This window comes from Heterodontus francisci, chromosome 47, assembly GCF_036365525.1.
Source record: "Heterodontus francisci isolate sHetFra1 chromosome 47, sHetFra1.hap1, whole genome shotgun sequence".
Taxonomy (NCBI): Eukaryota; Metazoa; Chordata; class Chondrichthyes; order Heterodontiformes; family Heterodontidae; genus Heterodontus; species Heterodontus francisci.
In genome coordinates this window covers 10006816-10031491 of record NC_090417.1, presented here as the reverse complement: position 1 = coordinate 10031491, position 24676 = coordinate 10006816, and the positions used below count along the sequence as shown (strand labels likewise).

General features: G+C 44.6%; 1 protein-coding gene across 1 annotated transcript in view; it reads left to right on the top strand.

The window, feature by feature from the left end:
* Positions 1 to 24676, top strand: part of LOC137357183 (transcription factor COE2) — a 254898-nt gene that overhangs the window by 5324 nt on the left and 224898 nt on the right. The window contains exons 5-6 of the mRNA XM_068023313.1: positions 2535 to 2608; positions 23025 to 23093. Coding sequence (XP_067879414.1) covers positions 2535 to 2608; positions 23025 to 23093 — 143 coding nt within the window. The remainder of the gene's footprint in view (positions 1 to 2534; positions 2609 to 23024; positions 23094 to 24676) is intronic.

Here is a 24676-nt window from a genome sequence, read left to right as displayed (position 1 = left end):
TTTGCCATTGAGCGACACAAGATGATATTAGGGCAGATGCCCAAAACCTTGATCAAAGAGGAACGTCTGAAGGAGCAGCTTAAAGGAGGAGAGTGAGGTCGAGAAGTGGAGATTTAGGTTTGGGGAGGGGATTCCAGAGTTTAGGGTCTTGACAGCTGAAAGCACGGCCACCAATGGTGGAGCGATTAAAATTGGGAATGCCCAGAAGTCCAGAATTATGAGAGCCCAGATATCTCAGAAGGAAAAACAAAAAACTTGTCAGTGACTCCTTGGATAAACACACTGCTCAGTGCATAACGTCGACTAGCCTGTGCTGAATTAGTTGATCTCAGGACGTCATACAGGTGCTACAGGTGATGTCTGAACACAGGAGAGGAAGGGGAAAAGTCTGCCACTCGACGACTATTCTGGTGGGAAGTTTGCTTGGAGAGAGAGAATCAGGCTCAGCTGTAACACCCCTACGCTCAAAAATCCCATTGACAGCCATCATCTAGGCTTACTCTTCGGAAAGGTACTGGAAGGGTACAGAAGGGCACATGCACACCGACTGCAGTCAACACTTTTAGAAGAGGATAGAAATAAGCTGGAAAAGGAGATATTGTCCATTGTGATACATAGTGGGCATCAAGGATTATGATTCATGGAAATTAGATGTGCTGGTCTGGCAGGTACGTTTAGGTGAACTGCAGATGACCAGTAGGCGAATATATACAAAAGCAAACTTCTGCAGATGTAAAAAATCTGAAATTAAAACAGAAAATGCCAGAAATACTCAGTAAGCCAGACAGCCTCTTTAGAGATTGAAACAAAGATAACATTTCAGGTCAACGACCTTTCGTCAGAGATACTAATACAGGGGCGGCACAGTGGCGCAGTGGTTAGCACCGCAGCCTCACAGCTCCAGGGACCCGGGTTCGATTCCGGGTACTGCCTGTGTGGAGTTTGCAAGTTCTCCCTGTGTCTGCGTGGGTTTTCTCCGGGTGCTCCGGTTTCCTCCCACAAGCCAAAAGACTTGCAGGTTGATAGGTAAATTGGCCATTATAAATTGTCACTAGTATAGGTAGGTGGTAGGGAAATATAGGAATAGGTGGGGATGTTTGGCAGGAATATGGGATTAGTGTAGGATTAGTATAAATGGGTGGTTGATGTTCGGCACAGACTCGGTGGGCCGAAGGGCCTGTTTCAGTGTTGTATCTCTAATCTAATCTACATATTCTGTTTATACAGTAAGTGTCACTGATGGTTTTACTTTGGGCCAATTTGGTGAGAAGTAGTGTGAAGTGATACTTATAGTGAAGCAAACATGATAGACGTTCAGTTTTACTTGTTCATTAATTTGGTGAGTTTTTTGTGCTGAAGGAATGGAAAACATGTCAATTTTTAACCCTTAAAGTTAATGTAATTCATTCTTGGTACAATTGCAGCATGCTTTGGTACACAGAGAGAGGTTCCCTCTTCTCTGCCCCAACAATACCCAACTTCCCAGGCACAAGTCCCAGTACAGCACTCGTGTGAATTTTTCCCATTTCCTGCGCCAGCCACACCTGGAGCCTCACTGAGTGAGATTGCCACTTTATGATGTTGGCCTACATCCACTGGGAACTGGGTTGCGACTCCCCCAAAATGTATTTCACTTGGGACCCTTATAGCCAACAGACAGACTGTTCTCATTTCACTTGGGGATAGTTATAGCTGACAGCAGGAGGAAATTTTCATCCATCAGTCTGGGCTGAATTGGAACCCAGGTCTCAGAGGTGAAAGGATAGTGTCTAACCCACTGCACCACCTAGTCCCCTAAGTGTTAGTTACATTTAACAGCTGTGTACATTATCCCCTGACATCAACAAAGAAAAAGTTCTGCCAAGTTGCTCAAGGGAAGCATAAATTGTTATGTGTAAACCTCTGATACATATGTTTAGCCAAATTTGAATCGATTTCTAACTCCTCTTAATCCATATACTAATTTCACTTTATTAAGAGCACAAATCTAAAGAGCTTGCATTGTTATTTTAAAAGCCATGGGTCAGACCCCAGCTGGTCAACAAATAATTTGAAGGATGCCGTTGGCACTGAAAAGGTACAGAGTCAGACACTCAAAATGATTCCAGGTGTCAGGACATTTAGGTTTTCAGAGCTGTTTAGGAAGTTGGGCTTTTGTTCTTTCGGAAAGAGTGTTTAAATGACTCAATTAAGTTTTCAAGATTATAAAGGAGATTGACAAATTGATCCATGCAAATTGTTCAATGAAGTGAAGAATTCAAATATTTAGGGACACACATTAGGAGGGAGGTGAGGCAGGACGTGTTCACCCAAAGCACACCCAAACAGTGGTTCAAGTTACCAAGGAAGGACAATGAAGACAAAGAGACAATTCGAAGTATTTCTGGAGAGAGAAAGGATCAAAGGATCTGTTGGTAGGTTGGTTTGGTGGGGATGATGGACTTGTTGAGCCCAATGGGCTTTTCCAGTTCCTAATTTTCTTTACCTTCTATGTGTTTCCAAAGTTACCAACCACTGTTTAACTTCCTTTGCAGCCAATCATCTACGAGGGTCAAAATAAAAACCCAGAAATGTGCCGGGTGCTTCTCACACATGAAGTGATGTGCAGGTAAGGAATTATCATTGGTAGATCAGCCTCTCCTTGTCTTGTACTTTGGTGGGAGCATGCTTATAAACATTCCCTAAAAACTGGAATGACTCTGGACCCTTTCTAGATATACAAACAGCACTCTTTGAGCGAGGCTTCCTGCTGTTTTACTGAGTCTAACATTTGTGAGGAAATGTTAACAAATACTATTGCACTGGGAAGGTGGGAGACTCTGGTTTAGAGACAAAGCACCGTTAAAGCATGCTGAATTTTAAGTTTCTACTTTGTGCATTTGCAGGCTGACTCATAAATGTGCATTGGGGTCATCTCAGCCTTCATAGTAGGATAAGGCAATGGCATCATGTAGGATCCTGTACTTAAACTGGCTTGCAGCTAAGACACAACAAAAGTGCAAATTGGAGCAGAATGACATTGCTGTATTTGATTTTTTTCCTTGGAACATTTTAACCTAACCTAGTGGGAAAAGGCAGCCATGGAAAATAACATTAGGCAGAATGTATAACTGGCACCTGATCCAATCCTGTCACTTTCCTGCTTGGGGAGGTGGGGGGGTGGGTGGGGCGGTTAGATTAAAATTACTCCCCAATTCAGTCTTAACCAACCCAGGAGGAAATCTAGTTGTACTGCACCATTTAAACGTTATCTTGGAATGATTTCAGAACTAATTTCTGTTTCAGTGGGAGATCACAACAATAGTTAATAGGAGTCCTGTTTTACAGACAGCGTCATTTTCTAGCGTTCTAGTCCCTTGGGTGCAGAGGCAGAGTAAATGTGTCGAGCTCCTTAACGTCCTTTAGTTATCCTACAGTCTAGAGTCTTTTAAAACCAAAGCTTTGCATCACATAACCACTCATTCTGAATTTACATTGTGCTTTCTCTCTACTCTTTTCATTTTAGTGGTATCTCGCATGATGGACCTTAGATCTTCAATGTAAAAATCTTTCCATCTGCCTTCTAATTTCCTCCATTTGCTAATTTCAGAGTTCCTCCATATTTTCTGCAACTACCGGTGTCAAAATGAGAGAGACAAACAGAATAGTGTCGTGAAGCCAACCGTAGAAGAAGGCTGCCAGTTTAATCACTGAGCTGAACTGAGTTAGCTGGGGTAACAGTAGAGGGGGCAACAATTGGAGTCAGCCACTGGGCTGCGGAAGGGAACAAACATCTGCCAGGGTTCCACATGGGTGAGGAAATGTGATCAGCACAAAATCCGTCCCCAATTATCTTTTTTTCCCTGTCAATCTCCTGACCCAAAAGCTGGTCAAAATGAACACCAGGTGGTCATCTCAGAATGATCTGCTTTCTGAAAATCTTTGAAAATAAGCATGTATTGCACCCCGAGGACTCATTTATAAAAGGTACCACCAGGTGTGATAGTGAGCCACACACGTTCTGAATGTCCCAAGGACTATTGGTGTTGAACCAGATGATCACAGTTGAGGCATCAATATGGGCACTATAATTGGCATCAGCACGTCAATCCATTGAGGCGACAAACTACGCTGAGTTTGTGCTCCCAGTCACTATCTAGTAACTAGTGCTGGAAGGAACAAGCATGTGTGTGCCCATGTGTTTGTGAGCAGAGGATTAGGCTTGGCTGTCTTGATGCTGTAAGTAGAACTGCTAACTAAGTGGGTGTAGATTCACCCAGGAAGAGCAGCCACTTGGGTGAGGTATCACAGGTGTGGAACTGTGTGCTTTTGGTCACCAGCACCTTCGGGAAGGGAGAAAATTGCAGAAAAATAAAGACAAAGGGCAAGGCACACTCCTGGAATCAAGAAAATACAACCGATAATTTCACCACATGTTTCCACCACCCCCGCCGACCCCATCATATTGATGTGAAAATCAAAAATTATAATCCAAAGGTGCAAAATAGTGCTTAATGATATGAGGCAGTGTAGTGGAACTCATTGGTGGCTTGCTGCAGCCCAATCAGGTGCTGTGCACCCAGAGAACAAACAGAGTGCCTCCTGCTCTCCAGGGGAAGGCTGTGAGACAGACCTTTGGAATTCTCTTCCTCGAAAGGCGGTGGAAGCAGAGTCTTTGAATATTTTTAGGACAGAAGTAGATAGTTTCTTGATAAGCGAGAGGGTGGACCATTATCGGGTGCAGATGGAAATGTGGAGCAATCAGTTCAGCCATGAACTTATTGAATGGCGGAGCAGGCTCGAAGGGCCGAGTGGCCTACACCTGCTCCTAATTCATATGTTCGTATGACCTCTGTCTGAAGCACACACATGTCTGGGATCTGGGATGGTATTTTATACAACTTTCACACCCTTGTAGATGAGAAGGGCCGGTTTCAATTGAAGATAATAAATCTTGATGTGTCATACTGATGCAATATTCAAAAATGTTTCATAATAAAAACAAGAAATGCGGGAAATACTCAGCAGGTCTGGCAGCGCCTGTGGAGAGAGAAACTGAGTTAACTCTTCAGGTCAGTGACCCTTCATCAGAACTTTACTCAACAATGTTTCCCTGGGAATGGCCGCCAATCACTGGCCACTTTGTCATCCTTCTGGTACATCTTCCGCATAAAGTACCTCACTGCTTCCCAGGGTATCTCTCACTCTGCCACATTACCTCTGAGTCATAGATTCTGAATGCAAGCATCTTTCCGGGGCTCCATACAGTATCTGGGCTAGCACTTCAGTACTCAGGGAGTGCTACTTGGTTGGAGGTGCTGCCCTTCACGTGAGATGTTGATCAGGTGGATGTTGAATCTCCAATGGCACTATGTGACGACATTCTCTCGGTGTCGTGGTCAATGTTCCTCCCTCAACCAGTCACCAAAGTGGTCATCTATCTCATTGTTGTGTGGCCTTGCCATCTGCAAACTGATGATTGCATTTTCAAACATCACAACAGTTGTTGCACTTCAAGGTGATTCATTGCATGAGAAGCATGTTGAGATGGTTCTGAGGGATGTGATAAGGAGCTTTAGAAGTTCTTCTCATTTCTTTTTTAATTGGCTGTGTCCGACTGGGGCTGATATTGGTCTTTCCACTGTTCCATTTGCACTGAAAAATGGGCCAGCCCACTGTATGTTGGTTTTGGGGGATTGAACTTGTGGGAGGGGGTAAATTTGCACAAAATACCCATCTAAAGCAGGTGGTAGTTTCCTTTACATATTTTTAAGGTGGAAGGGAAGGGAGCTGCACCATTTTAAGACCTGCAGGCAGGTTGAATCTGGTGGGAAGGGAGACCTTGGGTGGACCGCTGGCAGAAGGGCCAGTAAGAGGTCTGCAGATCTACGAGGTAAGTGTTTCAGCCCACTTAAAGGACCTTCTTTTGATTTTTATTTCCTGCAGACACTTTGACCTCCATGCCAATTTATTTTTATTGTCTCCAAGTTTTGTTTATTGACACCAGTGGATATCCTATTGGGGATCCTCCAAGCTAATGTGTTGAGACGAAAGAAAAAGAGCTGGCAAGCTTGTTCAGGCTGTCCGAGAGACATACCAAGCTGCCTTGTGAGCTCCTGAACTCCTGCATGGGTAGAGAAAGCTAACACACCTCAAGATGACAGATGGGTTCAAAGGGCTTTGCCAGCAAATGCCAGGTGGCATCGCAATAAGATGTGTGAATGCCTGGACAACCACTTTGCTGGATAATTCTCCAGAAGTATCCCAGTCACACCATGTCATTCCTTACCCGGCACAGTTAGCTGTTTGATCACACCTGCTAAGTTGCGCAGTGGCACAGTGGTTAGCACTGCAGCCTCACAGCTCCAGGGACCCAGGTTCGATTCTGGATACTGCCTGTGCGGAGTTTGCAAGTTCTCCCTGTGACCGCGTGGGTTTTCGCCGGGTGCTCCAGTTTCCTCCCATAACCAAAGACTTGCAGGTTGATAGGTAAATTGGCCATTGTAAATTGCCCCTAGTGTAGGTAGGTGATATGGGATTACTGCAGGTTTAGTATAAATGGGTGGTTGTTGGTCGGCACAGACTTGGTGGGCCGAAGGGCCTGTTTCAGTGCTGTATCTCTTAAAAAAAAAGTTGCCATCTCACATTTCTGTGGACCTAGGCAAACCTACCTGGGTGGGAACTGTCTTTTCAGGACTGTGGGTCCGGAGAGGGACAGATGCTGAGCTATATCATCTGCTATAGCTCAGACTGTATATAGCTGCCCAAGTGCAGGGTCTGAGATAGTCAACTGTGGTTTGAAACTTGGCTGCACCTTCTTCCAGGCAGAGTGACTTATGGGATGGCACTGGGAAGAAGCACAGAGGACAACTTTCCTCAGAACATGTTGTGCATTTATGCATTGCCTATGCATCTGAAAATGTCTCAGAGGCACAGTCAAACATAAAGGAGATACAAATGCACAAGCGTCTCGTGCAGCACATCTCAACCATCAGCAAACAGGAGGCTGGACTGCGCCATCTCTTGTCTGCAGATTCATGATGGCACCTGGAGCTCCCTTCTTTTCCTTGGCCAGCCACTTCTTAATGTCCTGCTCATTCGGCTGTGGCAAAGAATCCTGATGGCTTGGAGATCAATTTTAATGTTCGACAGAAGCTTACTGAACCTTTGTCCCCCTCTTTGTGGGCCCCTTTTAAAAATTTTTCTCTCCCTTTTCATTTGTCTTCTGCACAGTTTGTCCCTCCTATCAGAGTAGAGTCGCCAGAGTTTGAATGGCACTTACGAAAAATTATGCAAAATTAAGTTCAAAGTGTCAACCGTGACTCGGTGGTCACATATTCACCTCTGAGTCAGAAGGACACAATTTTGAAAAGACAGGTCCCATCGCCTTTCCCATGTTCAAAACCCACTTCAGAATTTGAATACATAAAATAGGCTGACATTTCAGAGCAGTCCTGAGAGAGTGCTGCATTGTCAAAGGTACCTTCTTTGGAATGAGGCATTAAATCCAGGCCACGTCTGCCTCTCAGGTGGAAATAAAAGAGAGGAAAGGGGCAATGGAGGGCAGGGAAGAAGGGAAACGGAGGGTTAGGAGGAGGAGAAACTGAAGGTGGGGAAGGGGGAAACAGAGGGTGGGAAAGAGGGGAATGGAGGGAGGGGAAAAGGGGAAACGGAGAGTGAGGAAGAGGAGAAACAGAGGGTAGGGAAGAACAGAATCGGAGGGTGGGAAAGAGGAGAAACTGAAGGTGGGGAAGAAAGAGAATTGAGGTCATGGAAGAGAGGAAACAAAGGGTGGGGGAGTGATTCACAAAGGAGAAACCAGATGTTGGAGGAGCCTTGATTCCACCAGTAATTAACAGCAACTTATTAAAATTGCATTGTTAAATAATCATAACACGAGTCACACAGATTTCACTGATAACCAATAGCAAAGCAATTCACTGATTGTCTAAATGTAATTGGCAGCAACTAATAGGTGTAATGGCCTGATATCCTATTTTTAACTACTGTAATCCTACAATACACTATTATTCACCCTGAAACTACAGTCAGAATCTCTCCACACTGCACAAGTTGCAGTCAGGCTCCACAGTCACAGCCACTTTTACCAGGCCTGATCTCTCTCCCTATCTGGCTCTATTTAAGGGTGATCTGTCTCAGTCACAGGTGATCTGCACTTGGACTTCACACATCAAAACCAACCAGTCCAGTCTGACCTGAAGTACGGACAGATCACACAAAGGGAATTGGAGTGTGTTTCGGGTGCTTCCCAACGGGCACATCATCTTCAACTCAGCTCAGCACCAACATTTCCAAATCATTCCGGCGTCAATCTCAATAAACAAGAGTTTTCAAAGAAATTACAGTACAGGAGGAAGCCGTTTGGCCCCCAGTGCTGGCGCTCTCTCCTGTCACCCCATTCCCTGCAGATCCTTTCATCTTGTTCCTTTTCAAATTTTTATCCCTTTCATTTATAAATTAAGTTCTAGTCTCTACCTCAATAGCCAGGTGTGATGAAGGATTCCACAGTCCAGAGTTTAGGAATCTTCCTTCTCCCTTCCTCCTTAGTTCTTACAGTGTGAATCAGTCTCCATCCCACTATTCCCCATTCACCCAACAGTAAGAATAATCTTCCTCGATTTACTCACCCCTTTGCTTGCTGTTGCTCCCTCAGTGCCGCTCCCACTCATCACATTGCTGCTGCTAATCCTGGCTGTGGAGGAAATGCCGGTCCCCATGCTCACCCCCACCCATTCTCTTCCCTTCCCAAGTTGAGCTCCAAACTCCTGATTTCTATTCCCCAGTCCCTTTCTCTCCCCTGCCCTACCATCCCCTGAGGGGAATTCCCCAGTCTCTCCCTCTCCCCCTGTCCCTCCTCCTCATCCTCTGAGCCTCTCTCCAGTCTCCCTCTCTCGCCCCATCCTCCATTCCCCGATCTCTGTCATTTCCCAGATTGTCCATTTCCCAGCCTCCATCCCTCCCCTGATCCCCCAATCCTGACTCCATCTTCCCCTCCACCACTCTCTTCACCCTGATTTCACCAACCATGCCCCCCCATCCCCACCCTGATTCCTAACTCTTCAAACCCCTCCCCTACTGCACTCTAGCTGGTCTGGCTCTCTGCAGCAGTGGTTGGGTGATATCACCGAGTGGGGGTAAAGTGAACAGTGCCAGGAAATTCAAATTTCTGATCTCCCAAGCTGCAACAAGAGGCAGCACTCAGAAGATCTTGACTGACCAACTTGATCACATTTTTTGAAGAAGTAACAAGGAAGATAGATGAGGGTAGTGCAGTTGATGTGGTCTACATGGATTTTAGCAAGGCTTTTCACAAGGTCCAACATGACAGACTGGTTACAAAAATAAAATCGCATGGGATCCAGGGAAATGCAGCAAAGCATATACAAAATTAGCTCAGTGGCAGGAAACAAAGTGTAATCGTTGATTGGTGTTTTTGCGACTTGGGGGCTGTTTCCAGTGATGTTCCGTAGGGCTCAGTACTGGGTCCCCTGCTTTTTGTGATATATATTAATGATTTGGATGTAAATGTAGGGGGCATGATCAAGAAGTTTGCAGACGACACAAAGATTGGCCGTGTGGTAGATAGCAAGGAGGATAACTGTGGGCTGCAGGAAGATGTTGATGGTCTGCTCAGATAGGCAGAAAAGTGAAAAATGGAATTCAACCCAGATAAGTGTGAGGTGATGCATTTGGAGAGGTCAAACAAGGGAAAGAAATACATGATTAATGGGAAAATACTGAGAAGTCTGGAGGAAGTGAGGGACCTTGGAGTGAATATCCACAGATCCCTGAATGTAGCAGGCGGTTAAGAAGGCATAGGGAATCCTTTCCTTCATTAGCCGAGGTATAGAATATAAGAGCAGGGAGGTTATGCTGGAACTGTATAGCTCATTGGTTAGGCCACAACTTGAGTACTGTGTGCAGTTCTGGTAACCTCATTACATAAAGGATGTAATTGCACGAGGGAGGGTACAGAGGAGATTTACGAGGATGATGCCAGGACTGGAAAAATACAGCTGTGAGGAAAGATTGGATAGGCTGGGGTTGTTCTCCTTGGAACAGAGAAGGCTGAGGGGAGATCTGATTGAAATGTACAAAATTTTGAGGGCCCTGGATAGAGTGGAGGTCAAGGGTCTATTCACGTTAGCAGAAAGGTCAGTGACGAGGCGGCATAGATTTCAAGTGATTGGTAGAAACATTAGAGGGGAGATGAGGAAAAGTTTTTTGACCCAGAGGGTGGTGGAGGTCTGGGGCTCACTGCCTGAAAGGGTAGTTGAGGCAGAGACCCTCAACTCATTCAAATGGTGTCTGGATATGCACCTCAAGTGCCGTAATCTGCAGGGCCAAATGCTGGAAGGTGGGATTAGAACGGGTGGGTCATTTTTTTGGCTGGCACAGACACGATGGGCCAAGTGGCCTCTTTCTATGCCTTAAACATTCTATGATTCTATGATTCTAAGAGGAATTGCTTATTTCAGGAGATTCTCGCCGAAAGTGAACCCTATCTTGCGGTCTCCACCAAAAATCTGAGTGGCCAGGAAACTCTCTCTGATGTTTCCCTTCTCTGGCTGAGACCAATTACTGCCTCCCAACTAACTGCTCAGTTAATTCAATACATACCCGAGGTGTGACATGGGATCTTAGTTGTGTGTATGGCTCAGTGATATATTTACTCAGAAAAATATCAAGGGAGCTGACTTGTTTAATTTCTAAAATTCATATGCTCAACCAGCATGGACAAAATAAACAAAAAGATCAAATGTACGGTGACTGTATGTGTGGAAAAATCCGGGCCAAAAGTGGTCTTTAATTGCAGACCAAATTTTTCATTCAGGATTGTGGGAGGAAGGAAGGACCAGATAGTCCCTAGATCAGAGGTGTGAGCAGATGTTAAGTATTAAAGGGGAAACTGTGAGTATTGGAATTGGTATTTGGAGGAGAACGTAACTCTTATCCCATTGTCCAACTGACAGTTCCCCCTTTATCCCAAACTCTACTCCTTCATTTCTTCTGGTTTCTCTAATGAGCTTCACACATTGCTGGTAACCTTTCAACTGTGCGACCTTTGAACCTCTCTGTCATTAACATCTGCAAAAAGAATTCTGTGAAGATTCCAAAATTCTGAGAATTACAAAGTTTGAAAACTGTACAAAACAAGAAAACATTCTTGTATTCTCTAAAGGATATAGAAATGAAGAATGCCTTTTCATTATTGATGACAATTCCTTTGCCTTGGTTCTTTCCCCTCAAACACATTGATTTCAAATCCTCGTCTACAAATCTCTCCACAGCCTTCCAGGCTGCCCATATCTGGGCTCATCGCTTCTGTTCTAACTCTGCTCTACAGTCTCCTGCACACCCTGACTGGATGTTGGCATTGTTTACATAATCATGTGTTTGGTCAAAGTAAGCTAACTGACATCAGCTTAGTCACTAGCCCCTCAATAGAACTTTACAATCATTTCAAAATCCACAATTTATTAATTGTCCACCACTTGATTTTCTTTCACCAAAAATCAATTTCCTTGAGCACAAATTTGGCAAGGAAAAAAGAGAGTTAAAAATAAAGGAAAGAGAAAGACATGGAAAAGAACAAGAAAATAGAAAGAGGCAAAAAAGCAAGAGGAAAAGTGCCCCAGTCATGCCATGGAGCCATCCTTTCACAATATGCACACACAAGGGGATCAATTCTGAAGTAGCAACAATCATTGACTAACACGATTCTTTTCTTCAAAAATTGATCTTTAAGGAATGTTGCTACTTGTTCCATCAACTTGGGAGCATTGAGCTTTTGGTTTGTAGGAACAAGACACAGCAAAATCCATCTTGGTTCAGATGCAGCACAGGTAGAGCTGGACTTGCAAGCATTCTGCATCACCTTGAGGCCTCTTACAGCCTAGCTTGCTTTCACCTGTGACCTTGGGAGACTTTCTGTTCTCTGTGCCCTTGGACCTCAGTCCATGACCGACCAAACTGGGATGCAGGAGGAAGGAATATCCCTGCCTCCATGCAACAACTGAAAGGACCCTTTTAAAACAGAACTGTTCAGTCCACAGGACTTCCTTTTCATACTTCTCAGGAAAGGCTGAACAGGCTGGGGTTCTTTTCTCCAGTAAAGAGAAGGCTGAGGGAGGAGCCTGATAGACGTCTTTAAAATTATGAAAGGGCTTGATAAAGTAGACATTGAGAAGATATTTCCACTTCTGGGTGAGAACATAACTAGCGGCCATACATATAAGATAGGAAACCAACAAATCTAATTGGGAATTCAAGAGAAACTTCTTTACCCAGAGAATGATGAGAATGCAGAACTCGCTACCACAATAGTTGAGGCGAATAGCATAGATGCATTTAAGGGAAGCTAGATAAGTACATGAGGGAGAAAGGAATAGAAAGATATGCTGATCGAGTTCGATGAAGAGGTGTGGGAGGAGGCTCTTGTGGCACTGAAACCCATTGGTACAAATGGCCTGCTTCTGTCCTGTAAGTTCTATGTAATTACATGAAATGCCTGCAGGGAAATGTCTGACCACAGTTAGGTTGACTGAAATCAGGAGCTCACCACGCAGGGAATCACAGGGCAAGACTTACTGTGGTGCAGCATTTCCTGAGAATTGGTTGGAATTATGGCTTTCGGTAAAAAAGAAAATCACTGGTAAACCAAAGCATTGTGATGCAGTCTCTGCTCCAAGTCACACAGTAAAACATCCCAGAGAAGGTTCGCTCTGACCTCGCTGTCATTGAAATACATGACTGTACGCACATTTCATTTCACAAGTCGAGGAACATTCTTTACTGCAAAGCCAACAATTTTTTTTTCCCCAAAATATTTTGGGCAGGAAAGAATGTTCATGTTTTACATTCAAATATGTAACCATTCCTGGGGGAAATTAAAGCCTTACAAATTACTGGTGCATTGGCAATCAGGAACTCAGGAGAGCTGGGAGAGGACAGATTATAGAATGAGACCTATGTTATATCAGGGTCCAGCAGCGTTGCCTCATTCCATGGGAATCTCACACAGATTACAAACACCCTTTCTCACTGCCCCCACTATGGAGGTTGGGCTATCCCAGCATTCAGAATGACAGTGAAAGACATCTATTTAAACTACATGGCCTTATAAACACTTGAAAACACCCACAACCAAGTCTGGACACACAAAAGAATGGCAAGAAATTAAGACAGAGAAAAACAGGAAAACAAAGCTAAGGAAGATGAGAGAAAAAGTAGCCAACAATGCTTTTGCTTTGCCATCTCCAGCTGCCCTTCTGAAAGCTGCCTGTTGGAGATTTTAACCATGTTTCTGGCATGATGTGACAGTGCAGGGACATGACTTGTGATTGTAAAATGCTCTTCTTGTAAAAAGAGCGCATTGACTATTTCTCTGCAAATACACAGCCAGGTGTGGCACAGAACACAAGCTCTCAGTTCCGAAGAAGGGTCACTGACCCGAAACGTTAACTCTGCTTCTCTTTTCACAGATGCTGCCAGACCTGCTGAGTGGTTCCAGCATTTCTTGTTTTTATTTCTCTCAGTATGACTGCTGGTTTGTTCAGTTTTAACTGCCTTCTGATAGGGGGCAGCACACTGGGCATTGCCATTCGCCTCAGCATGCTGAGTCAGGGATGGGTGAAAATAAATAGATTAGCCAGACTTCTTGCTTCTGTTTGCCACAGAAACATGGGAACAAAAGTAGGCTAGTGAGCTTGAGCTCTGCCGTGGCAGCTCCTTATCTTTTCATGAGCAATTAAAGAGAAACTGTTTCCAGTGGCAGAAGAGTCAGCAAACAGAGGACACAGATTTAAGGTGATTGGCCAAAGAACCAGATGTGATATCAGGAAACATTTTTTTACACAGCGAGTTGTTTTGATTTGGAATGCACTGCCTGGAAGCATATTCAATAGTAACATTGTGGGTGTGCCTGCACCCCAAGGACGACAGTGGTTCAAGAATGCAGCTCACCACCACCTTCTCAAGGGCAATTAGGGATGGGCAATAAATGAGGCCTAGGCAGCAACGCCCACATCCCACAAACAAATCAAAAAAATTTCAAAAGAGAATTGGATAAAGACTTGAAGGGAAAATAATTTATAGGGCTGTGGGGAAAGAGCAGGGCAGTGGAACAAATTGGACAGCACTACCAAAGAGCTGGTACAGGCACAATGGGCTGAATGGCATCCTGCTGTGCTATATCAATCTACGATTCTGTGCTAATCCTGAACCCATTTCAGTAACTTCTGCTGGTTGGTGCACGTGTCTGGATCACAGGTCAGGACAGAATCAAGCCTCACTGTGACTCTGTCCACAGTTGAACAGCATGTTCGTAATCATTGTTGAGGCTCACAGATGAAGAATGGCCACCCGAGGCAGATATTGGAAGGCTGCAGGCACCCAGGGAGCTCGATACCTCCATGGGCATGAGGGGAACAGTTGAAAAGACAAAAGGAAATAATTGTATTTCGATGAAGTGAAGACCGGTAGTTTTTACCATTCACCTGATTGAGAGCAACGCGTCTTTAATTATATTTTTCCTGACTGGGACTCAGTTCCAGTAGAGGCAAGAACTCAGTGTTCATATACAGGCAATCTGAAATGAAGGCAGAAAGTTCTGGAAATACACGGCAGGTCAGCCAGCATCTGAACGTGAAAAGTGACTGGGTTTACTCAAAATCTGAGTCAGTCTCTTCTTCTTTGATGGATTGGCTGTGTATTTCCAGCATTTTAAAGTTTTTAACTTGGCTATTTGCCTATGGGGGCATCACAGCCAAACTCAATCCTGTCCTTATCCGGTACACAGGCAGACTTTCCAGCAGGGTTCATGGCAATCGACAGTGAGAACCCTAACTGATGTTTTTCCACCTTAGCTGTGGGTCCTGAGCCTGTGGAGCACCCGACTGCTGGCTAGGCTGAGATCAAGTGTTTCCTATCCATTTTGAAATCCCTTCATGTCCTTAACCCTTCACATCTCTGTAATCCCTACAATGCTCACTTCTGAACTTTCCTTCTAGCTCTGGTCCCTTGCACAGCTACCCACTCCTTTTGTCCTATCAGACAAGGGGTCACCTTGTCAGCCGTTGTTCTGTGGATAGCGCTCTTGCCCCTGAGGGAGTGCTGTACTGTTGGAGGTGCCAGCTCTTGAATGAGACATTAAACCAAGGCCCCATCTGCTCTCTCAAGTGGATGTGAATAATCCCATGGCACTTTTTCAATGTTACCCCAATGTCCTGGTCAATATTTATTCCTCAAACAACATCACTGAAAAACAGATGATCTGGACATTATCACATTGTTGTTTGTGGGAGCTCACTGTGTGTATATTGGCTGCTGTGTTCAATGCATTACAACAATGACTACACTTCAGAGAACTTCATTGGCTGTAAATTGCTTTGGGACGTCCTGAGGTCATGAAAGGCACGATAAAAATTTAGTCTCTCTTTTTCTCATTGGCAGTTGAAGTCCCTTCCCAAAGTCCCGTGCCTCTCGATCTCCTTCTCCCTCTTTAGGAACCTCCTTAAAACTCACCTCTGGTCAACCCATCCCAGTATTCCTTCTTTGGCTCAGCAAGCATTTTTTGATTACACCCCCATGGACGAGTTCAGGGGGCATTTTACGAGAACAAAAGAAAGTAAGAAATTAGAGCAGAGTGGGCCACACAGACCTCGAGCCTGCTCTGCTAGTCAATAAATCATGGCTGATCTTTGACCTCAATTCCATTTTCCCACTCAATTTCCACATCCCTTGATTCGCCTGGAGTCCAAAAATTTATTTAACTCAGCTTTGAATATACGCATCCTCAGCCATCTTGGGTACTGAATTCCAAAGATTCACAACTGTTTGTGTGAAGAAATTCCTCCTCATCTCAGTCCTAAATGATCGACCTCCTTATCCTGTGACTGTGACCTCTTGTTTGAGACCATCCAGCCAGGGGAAGCAGCCTCTCAGCATCTGCCCTGCCAAACCCCTTAGAATCTTATAATTTTCTTATAATAATCTTCAAAATTTCAATGAGATCACCTCTCATTTTTTTGAACTCTAGAAAGCATACATCCAATCTACTCAACCTTTCATCATTGGATAATTTTTCCACACTTACGTCATTAGTTGCATATAAGTTGTTGTTGTTGGTGCTGTTGTTGTTTCCATGAGCAGTTTTCAGCAAATATCACTGGCTGGTGATCTGTTTGCTCTCCGGGACCTCAACCAAGTGACATTTCTGCAGACGTGAGGCTGGACAGTGAGGGTTAGTGGGACTCAGAACCAAGCTTGACCTTGGCTTCAAGTTGGCAATCGCCCATGTTCACCGCCTGGCATGAATCACTGGAGTGAGATCAGGAGGAGAATCTCGATGTGATTCCCCCCCCGCCCCAACACCCCACCTTATCGGGATTGCTGGATCGAATTATAACCCCCCGCACCCGCACCCCACCCACTCCCGCACACCGGCTCACCTATTGCTACCCCAACTTAACACGAATGCAATGAACACAAACTAGCAATGGAGCCTAGGACCCCCACTGACTGAGCCAGCTGGAGAGCCATGATGTCTGTTCTTCTCTTTAAGGAATGTAACTTTTAGACTTCGAGAATAATAGGGTGCAGTGAGAGCATAGTGATAATACAACAAAGACTGTCTCGTGCATGTGGAAATCAGAGGGTTAAAATCTAAATTTCAGCTGAGGAGGGACAAGATTTACAGCTGTCTAACCACACAGCACTGATCAACTGAGGAAGGAGGCGCAGATGTGTTCTTACTCACATGGCTGTGCTACTTGCTCTCTCCAGTTCCATGCCTGACAGATGGTACAAATTAGCACAATTCTCATTGGGGGAGGGGGCTGCCAGTTTTCAGTACCGAGAACAATATGAAGGGTTGGACTGCACACCATCTACTATTATGGAAACCAACACACAGCTGATTGTACCCACCCCCACAACCCCCAAAACCACTTGGTCACAATCTACAGGCATTCCCCAGGAGTAAAGTTAGGAAGCATTCCTGCATGCAAAGGGTGGTAGAAATTTGGAACTCTCTTCCACAAACAGCAATTGATGGCAGATCAATTGCAAATACTAAATCCAAGATTGATAGATTTTTGCTAACCAGTGGTATTAACAGATATGGGGCAAAGGTGAGTGAATGAAGTTAGGTCAGGGATCAGCCATGATCTCATGTAATCTTGGAACGGGCTCAAGGGGCTAAATGCCCTCTTCCTATGTTCCTATGTTACAACTGGCATTCGTCATGCAGGAACCTGCTCACTGCCCCTCACCCACCAACCCAACATTCCCCCCCCCACAAACCTGCGTTCTCACTGTGTTGAAAACAAATGTTATTGTGAAGTCATCTGCTCATTTTTCTTACCTCCCTCAGCCTTTCTTTCTACCTGCAATCTACAGGCTTGGCCTCTTCATTTAACCTTTCACCTCCTGTCACCTTTTCAGCCTTTCAGGCATCCTACACTATAGGCTCTGGCCCTTCACATCGCATTTCTCAATCTAACTCCATCGACATAGTCTTGGGCTTTGGGCTGTGATGCACTAACAAGTAGGACAGCTTACCGTCACTGACAGTAACTCAATCAAGTCTTTCCATAGCTAAAGGTGGCCATTTGAGCGAGGGACTGGAGGGCCCTTGGACTTTGAAGCCCAGCAAATGTCAGCAGAGGATAGGAGAAATTTGGTGAAACTCTGTAACAATTTCTTCACCAGTTGAATGGAGGGGCAGTTGGGGTCATGGCGGCCATGCCTTCAGCTGCTGAGGCCCTAAGCTCTGGAATTTTCTCCCCAAACCCCTCCGCTTTGCCACCTCACTCTCCTCCTTGAAGACGCGCCTTGACAAGCTTTTGGTCATCTGTCTTAATATAAGTGGTTGAATGTCAAAACTTGTTTGATAACGCTCCATTGAAGCACCTCAGGACGTTTGACAGTGTTAAAGGAACGACACAAATGCAAGTTGTTGTTGTACCAGAAGGCTGGGTTATCTCAGTCTCTGCTCAGCATGCAAAAGGCCCCATTAAAATAGAACTATTACTTCACAGAAACATTTGTCCTACATTTTTGTTATCCTGTGGGGAAAGGCCTGGTCTCTACTTGGCAATTGCCTACAGCTGTATGACCAAAATTAGGAGTTCACTGCGTGGAGGAATTGCAGGCAGAGACCCCAGTCCTATTACTCCCTGTTGCAGGATTTCTGAGGCAAGCCATTGAGAGAGGTACAAGTGGAATTGGTGTCCTCGACAAGAAGTGATTGGCATGAAAGCAAAATAGAAGGAAGTTGCTGTTCTTATTTGTTAGGAGAAAAAGAAGATAAGCAAACGTCAGCATTTGACACCATTGGGGCATTATTATATATTTCTTGACATTCAAATTACTGTCAGAAGAAAACACAGATTCAGTCTTAACTAAAATCAGTGTCAGGAGAAATGTCGGGTGAGCACTAACACTGCCAGATATGCAGGTCTGAAGTAAAAACAGTACATAATGTATTTTTTTAAGTTCTATTTTTTAAGAAGATCTCCTTTGTCTGAATGTTCTAAGCACCATCTGTGAGATGAGTTTGAGAAGCCTTGGTGCACCTCTCCATAGACATGGGTCTAAAGCACAAAACTGCCCGTCTCATTCAGCCCTCAGGGTGGTTTGTGAGAGAAATAAAAAATTAACTGATGGATTAAAAGGGGCACTCTTCTGAGGCTGGAGCTGAGCCACACTGTTGGGGCAAAGTAGGGCTTTACTCTGTATCTAACCCGTGCTGTACCTGTCCTCGGAGTGTTTGATGGGGACAAAGCTTTATGCTTTGTATAACCTGAGAGTGATGACTGCTGACAGTCGTTGCCTGAAATGGGAAGTGTTCCATTCCCCAGCACTAACATCCCTTACCTTGACAAGGACAAAATTCACTAAAATGTGAAACAAATCTGCAAAAACAGAAGTCAACGGGACGGCCCCCGCAGTAAACCCTAATTGTCAACAATTTTGCCAGACATGATCTTGATGTCGATGATTGTTTGCTTGATTCTCAGAAAAAAAGTGCATGCACAGAAGGTTAAAGTTCTAGAAAGTTTTGTGGTGCAAATTGTCACCGTGACATGAGTAAAGTGCACCACAAAGATTATGTGGACAAGGAAATTAAATGGATCTCAGCTGTGGGCTCGACTGTTATCAATGTAGATCCAGGACTTCAGGATGTTCACACCACTGCCAGTTCCCTATGTCGCTAATTTAATGTTTATCTCCATATAATGCTAAATAAACATTCCATACTAAATTGAAGAAAAAGTACACATGCAGCCTCTGTTTTCCACCCTGCAATGAGCCAACAAAAATAAGTGATTTATTTTCAGTTAATTATTTAACTAAAGCATGGTAGCTACTTTCCTACATTACCAAGCTGTGGAGGGGCAGGGGTATGTTAGATTAATAAGATGCATGGTGATTCTGTTTGTTGGTCAGTCTCTGGATCTTCAAATAGAAAACAATTTCATTGGAAATGTTCAAAAGCTCATTAAAAAGCTTTACATTCAGTAGGTAGATGAGGGGCAGGACTGGCAGCTTAATATTCCAGGGTATAGAATCTTCAGGCGTGACAGGGGTGGAGTGGAAAAGAGGAGGTGGCATTGCACTATTGATCAAGGAGAGGTTCCTCAATTGAGGCCATATGGGTAGAACTTAAAAACACTTTGCTGGGAGTGTACAGGCCTCCAAACAGTCAGGGAGAGATTGAGGAGCAGATATGTAGGCAAATCTCAGAGAGGTGTAAAAATAATAGGGTAATAATAGTAGAGGATTTCAACTTCCCCAATATTAACTGGAATAGTCTTCGTGCAAAATGCTTAAAGGGGGTAGAATTCTTAAAGTGAATCCAGGAGAGCTTTTTGAGCCAGCAAGTAGAAAGTCCTACAAGAGAAGGAGCGATACTGGACCTAATCTTAGGGAATGAAGCCGGACAAGTGGTAGAAGTGTCAGTGGGGGAGCACTTTGGGGATGGTGACCATAACTCTGTAAGATTTAAGGTAGTTATGGAAAAGGACAAAGATGGACTGGAAAAAAAGGTACTGAATTGGGGGAAGGCAGATTTCAATATGATAAAACAGGATCTGGTACCAGCTGCTTGTAGGAAAGTCTACATCAACCAGTGGGAGTCATTCAAAAAGGAAATAGTGAGAGTTCAGGGCCAACATGTTCCCATAAAGGTGAAGGGTAGGACCAACAAGTCCAGGGAACCCTGGATGTCAAGGGATATAGAGAATTGAATCAGGGGAAAAAAGGAGACTTATGGCAGATTCAGAGGGCTGAAAACAGTGGAGGCCCTAGAGGAGTAGGGAAGGTGTGGAGGCAGGGTTGGGGGGGGGGGGGGTGTGGTACTCGTAAAAGTAATTAGGAGAGCAAAGAGGGGGCATGAAAAACACTGGCAGGCAATATAAAGGAAAATCCCAAGGCGTTTTATAAGTATATTAAGGGCAAGAGGATAACCAGGGAAAGAGAAGGGCCTATTGAGGACCAAAGTGGCAATCTGTGTGTGGAGCCAGAGGATGTAAGTGAGGTTTTAAATGATTACTTTTCATCTGTGTTCACTATGGAGAAGGACGATGTAGGTGTGGAGATCAGGGAGGGGGATTGTGATATACTTGAACAAATAAGCATTGAAAGCGAGGAGGTATTAGCTGTTTTAGCGGGCTTAAAAGTGGATAAATCCCCAGGCCCAGATGAGATGTATCCCAGGCTGTATGTTCAGCAAGGGAGGAGATTGCAGGGGCTCTGACACAAATTTTCAAATCTTCTCTGACCACAGGAGAAGTGCGAGAGGACTGGAGGACAGTGAACGTGATACCATTACTCAAGAAGGGTAGCAGGGATAAACCAGAACAGTGAGCCTAACATCAGTGGCCGGGAAACTTTTGGAAAAAATTCTGAGTGACAGGATTAATCTCCACTTGGAGAGGCAGGGATTAATCAAGGACAGTCAGCATGGCTTTGTCAGGGAGAGATCATGTCTAACAAATTTGATTGAATTTTTCGAGGAGGTAACTAGGTGTGTAGATGAGGGTAAAGCATTTGATGTAGTCTACATGGACTTCAGTAAGGCTTTTGATAAGGTCCTGCATGGGAAATTCGTTAAGGAGGTAAGAGCCCATGGGATCCAGGGCAATTTGGCAAATTGGATCCAAAATTGGCTTCGTGGCAGGAGGCAGAGGGTGATGATCGAGGGTTGTTTTTGCGATTGGAGGCTTGTGACTAGTGGTGTACCACAGGGATCGGTGCTGGGACCCTTGCTGTTTGCAGTGTACATTAATGATTTAGACGTGAATATAGGAGGTATGATGAGTAAGATCGCAGATGACATGAAAATTGGTGGTGTTGTAAATAGTGAGGAGGAAAGCCTTAGATTACAGTACGATATAGATGGGCTGGTAAGATGGGCAGAGCAGTGGCAAATGGAATTTAATCCTGAGAAGTATGAGGTGATGCATTTTGGGAGGACGAACAAGGCAAGGGAATATACAAAGGATGGTAGGACCCTTGGAAGTACAGAGGGTCAGAGGGACCTCAGTGTACTTGTCCACGGATCACTGAAGGCAGCAGCACAGGTAGATAAGGTGGTTAGGAAGGCATATGGGATACTTGCCTTTATTAGCCGAGGCATGGAATATAAGAGCAGGGAGGTTATGATGGAGCTGTATAAACCGCGAGTTAAACCACAGCTGGAGCACTGTGTACAGTTCTGGTCGCCACACTACAGGAAGGATGTGACTGCACTGGAGAGGGTGCGGAGGATATTCACCAGGATGTTGCCTGGGCTGCAGCATTTCAGCTATGAGGAGAGACTGGATAGGCTCGGGTTGTTTTCCTTCGAGTAGAGAAGGTTGAGGGGGACCTGATTGAGGTATACAAAATGATGAGGGGCATAGATAGGGTAGATAGGAAGAAATGTTTTCCCTTAGTGGAGAGGTCAATAACCAGGGGGCATAGATTTAAGGTAAAGGGCAGGGGATTTAGAGGGGATTTGAGGAAAACAATTTTCACCCAGAGCGTGGTTGGAATCTGGAACACACTGCTTGAAGGGGTGGTAGTGGCAGGAACCTTCACAACATTTAAGAAGTATTTAGATGAGCACTTGAAACGCCATAGCATACAAGGCTACGGGCCAAGTGCTGGAAAATGGAATTAGAATAGATAGGTTTGATGGCCGGCGCAGACACAGTAGGCCGAAGGGCCTGTTTTTGTGCTGTATATCTCCATGACTCCATGGGCCATGAAGGATCCGGGCACCATTATAATGTCTATGTTGAGTTTGCTGATCCCAGCGAGGTGACGATAAGACTGTTACAATCAAGCCAGCTGCCATTCTTTAGCAGAGATCACTCGATAGAGAAGAGGTGGCTATTTTTCCCCACCCAGCACAGAGGCAGAAGCCCTAATTTCAGCAGTCTGGAGAAGGAAGCAACGTGGGGTTCTTCTGATACATTTTATGTGAAGTTGATGCCTTTACTTATGAAATCATGGGAAGCAGACGATGATACTCTCAATTCTTGACAGTAAATATATTCCCTGCAGCAGTGTACGCTTGTAGCCAGTCTAGTGTTGGACAATGCAAAATGCTCCCATAAGGAGAGAAGAAATAGGAACCACATGACCTCTCAAGCCTGTTCCACCATTCAGTAAGATCTTGGCTGATCTTTGACCTCAACTCCATTTCCTCGTCCTATTCCCATGTTCCTTTCTCCAGATACAGCCCAAATTTGGAAAGACGGACTCTCCAGTTCTGGCACTGGGTGTTTGCTCAGTGAACTCAGTAAGGGAGGAGGCTCATGTGGCGTGTAATCACTGGCATGGAGCTGTTGGGCCAAATGGCCTGTTTCTATGCTGTAAGTACGATGTAATTGTCTGTAATGCAGTATAAAAATGTCATACAACAGTGGTGTTGGTACTCCCATTTGCCCATTGTGCAGTCCCAAGGCCACTCCTTCCTCCCAGCTGGATTGACATGTGCTGTTGCCTGATGGCTTTTATCTGCTTCCTTCCAGCCGCTGCTGTGAAAAGAAGAGCTGCGGCAATAGAAACGAAACTCCATCAGATCCCGTTATCATCGACAGGTAGGAAGCAGTGTTTCATTTATTTCAAATGTCCCACCAAGGGAGTTGCAGCAAAGTATTCTGAGCTCTGCCTGGTTGACCATGGTGTGGTATTGCATGTTTTCAGGCGACTGTGTGTGTGGCTGTCATCAGTGTGGCATTGGGTTGTGGACCTGCTTCCAATGTGGTGAGTCAAGGTGCCTAGGAGTGACCTTTAGTATATCATTTATGAACAATGGGCAGGGTGAGAAGGTCATGGAATCTAGCCATCGGCATTGACAATGGTTACGAGCAGGTGGGAATGAAATACATGTAGAATGGAGTAACAACTGGGCAAACACTGAGTTCCCAGTAGCTGGTGGTTGTGGCACGTGATTTAAGAACATAATATGATCTTGAGTTATGATGGTACATGGAGAGTAAAACAGCACAGGAAGTTATGGTCATTTGGTATTAGTAATTCCAGGGGATGAGAAGATACTCCAAAGTACATCATTGTACAATTGGCCATTTTCCACAAAGCAACTGGTTGTGATGTGAACATTCCACACATACATATTCTACCAAGAAATTCCAAGTAAAAATGCAGTGAACTGCACAAGCTTAAAAAGAAAACTGGTCTGTTTTTCCCACAGAATTTTTCAAAAATTATTGATACAATTAAAGATGATCAAGAAGATCCAGTGGACTAGTCAATGAACCTATATTCCACCCAGTGCCTCTTCCACCTCTCTATCTTGCCCCAAGCCAATAAATATCAGTAAAAGAAGCAGCTAACTAACTATTCACCAGTTAATGAAACTGCTTCCTATGTTATGCTGCCAATCTGCTCATTATATTGGACGCCAGCTCAGAGCAGATGCTTTAATTCTCTTGGGTCCCCACTATGAAACCATGTGACCCATTGTTGCTACCTTTATTCCTTCCACTGGAGAAGGTTCCAGTAGGTAACTGTTGCACCATTGGATATAGTTGCAGTCCCCTTATTATGACAAACTGTCGATGAGCAGAAAGGCCAAAGGGAAAGGGTACCCTCCAGTACCTCACCGAAAGAGGTATTCTTCCATCGTGAACCGAGCCGCTGTTGGCAGGCGAAGGGGCCTGATCGCTGAGGCTGAAATTGTCCACATTTGACAGTTGCACACACACTTTCCAAAAAAGGAGAACAATCACTGTGCTTTTCACGGATTGCAAGTCTTCCATGGAGTCCCTGAACTTATAAGATGGTTGGGACACCTGAAAATTGTAAAGAAGTCTACAAAAACTCTGTGTAAAATATTTCTGTCCAAACAATTGGGTCGCACTAACTACATAAGCTAAGAATGCCACAGAAAAAGTGGAGTCTGTAGGCAAAGTGCAGCAGCTGTCATCAGTAATAGACTGAAATCTCACTTGCCAGGATCAGTTATACTGATGCAAATTGCCAATGCCCTGGCTGAGGGCAGCTAACCATAAGTAGGCTTGGAATCTGGTACTTTGTAGTTGAACATTCCAATTACCAACTGAGCTCATGTTGGATCTTACTTGATAACAATAATCCTATGCCAACAGCCTTTACATGCCACCGATTTCAGTGAGGGATGAAATAGGATTCAAAGTTTTAT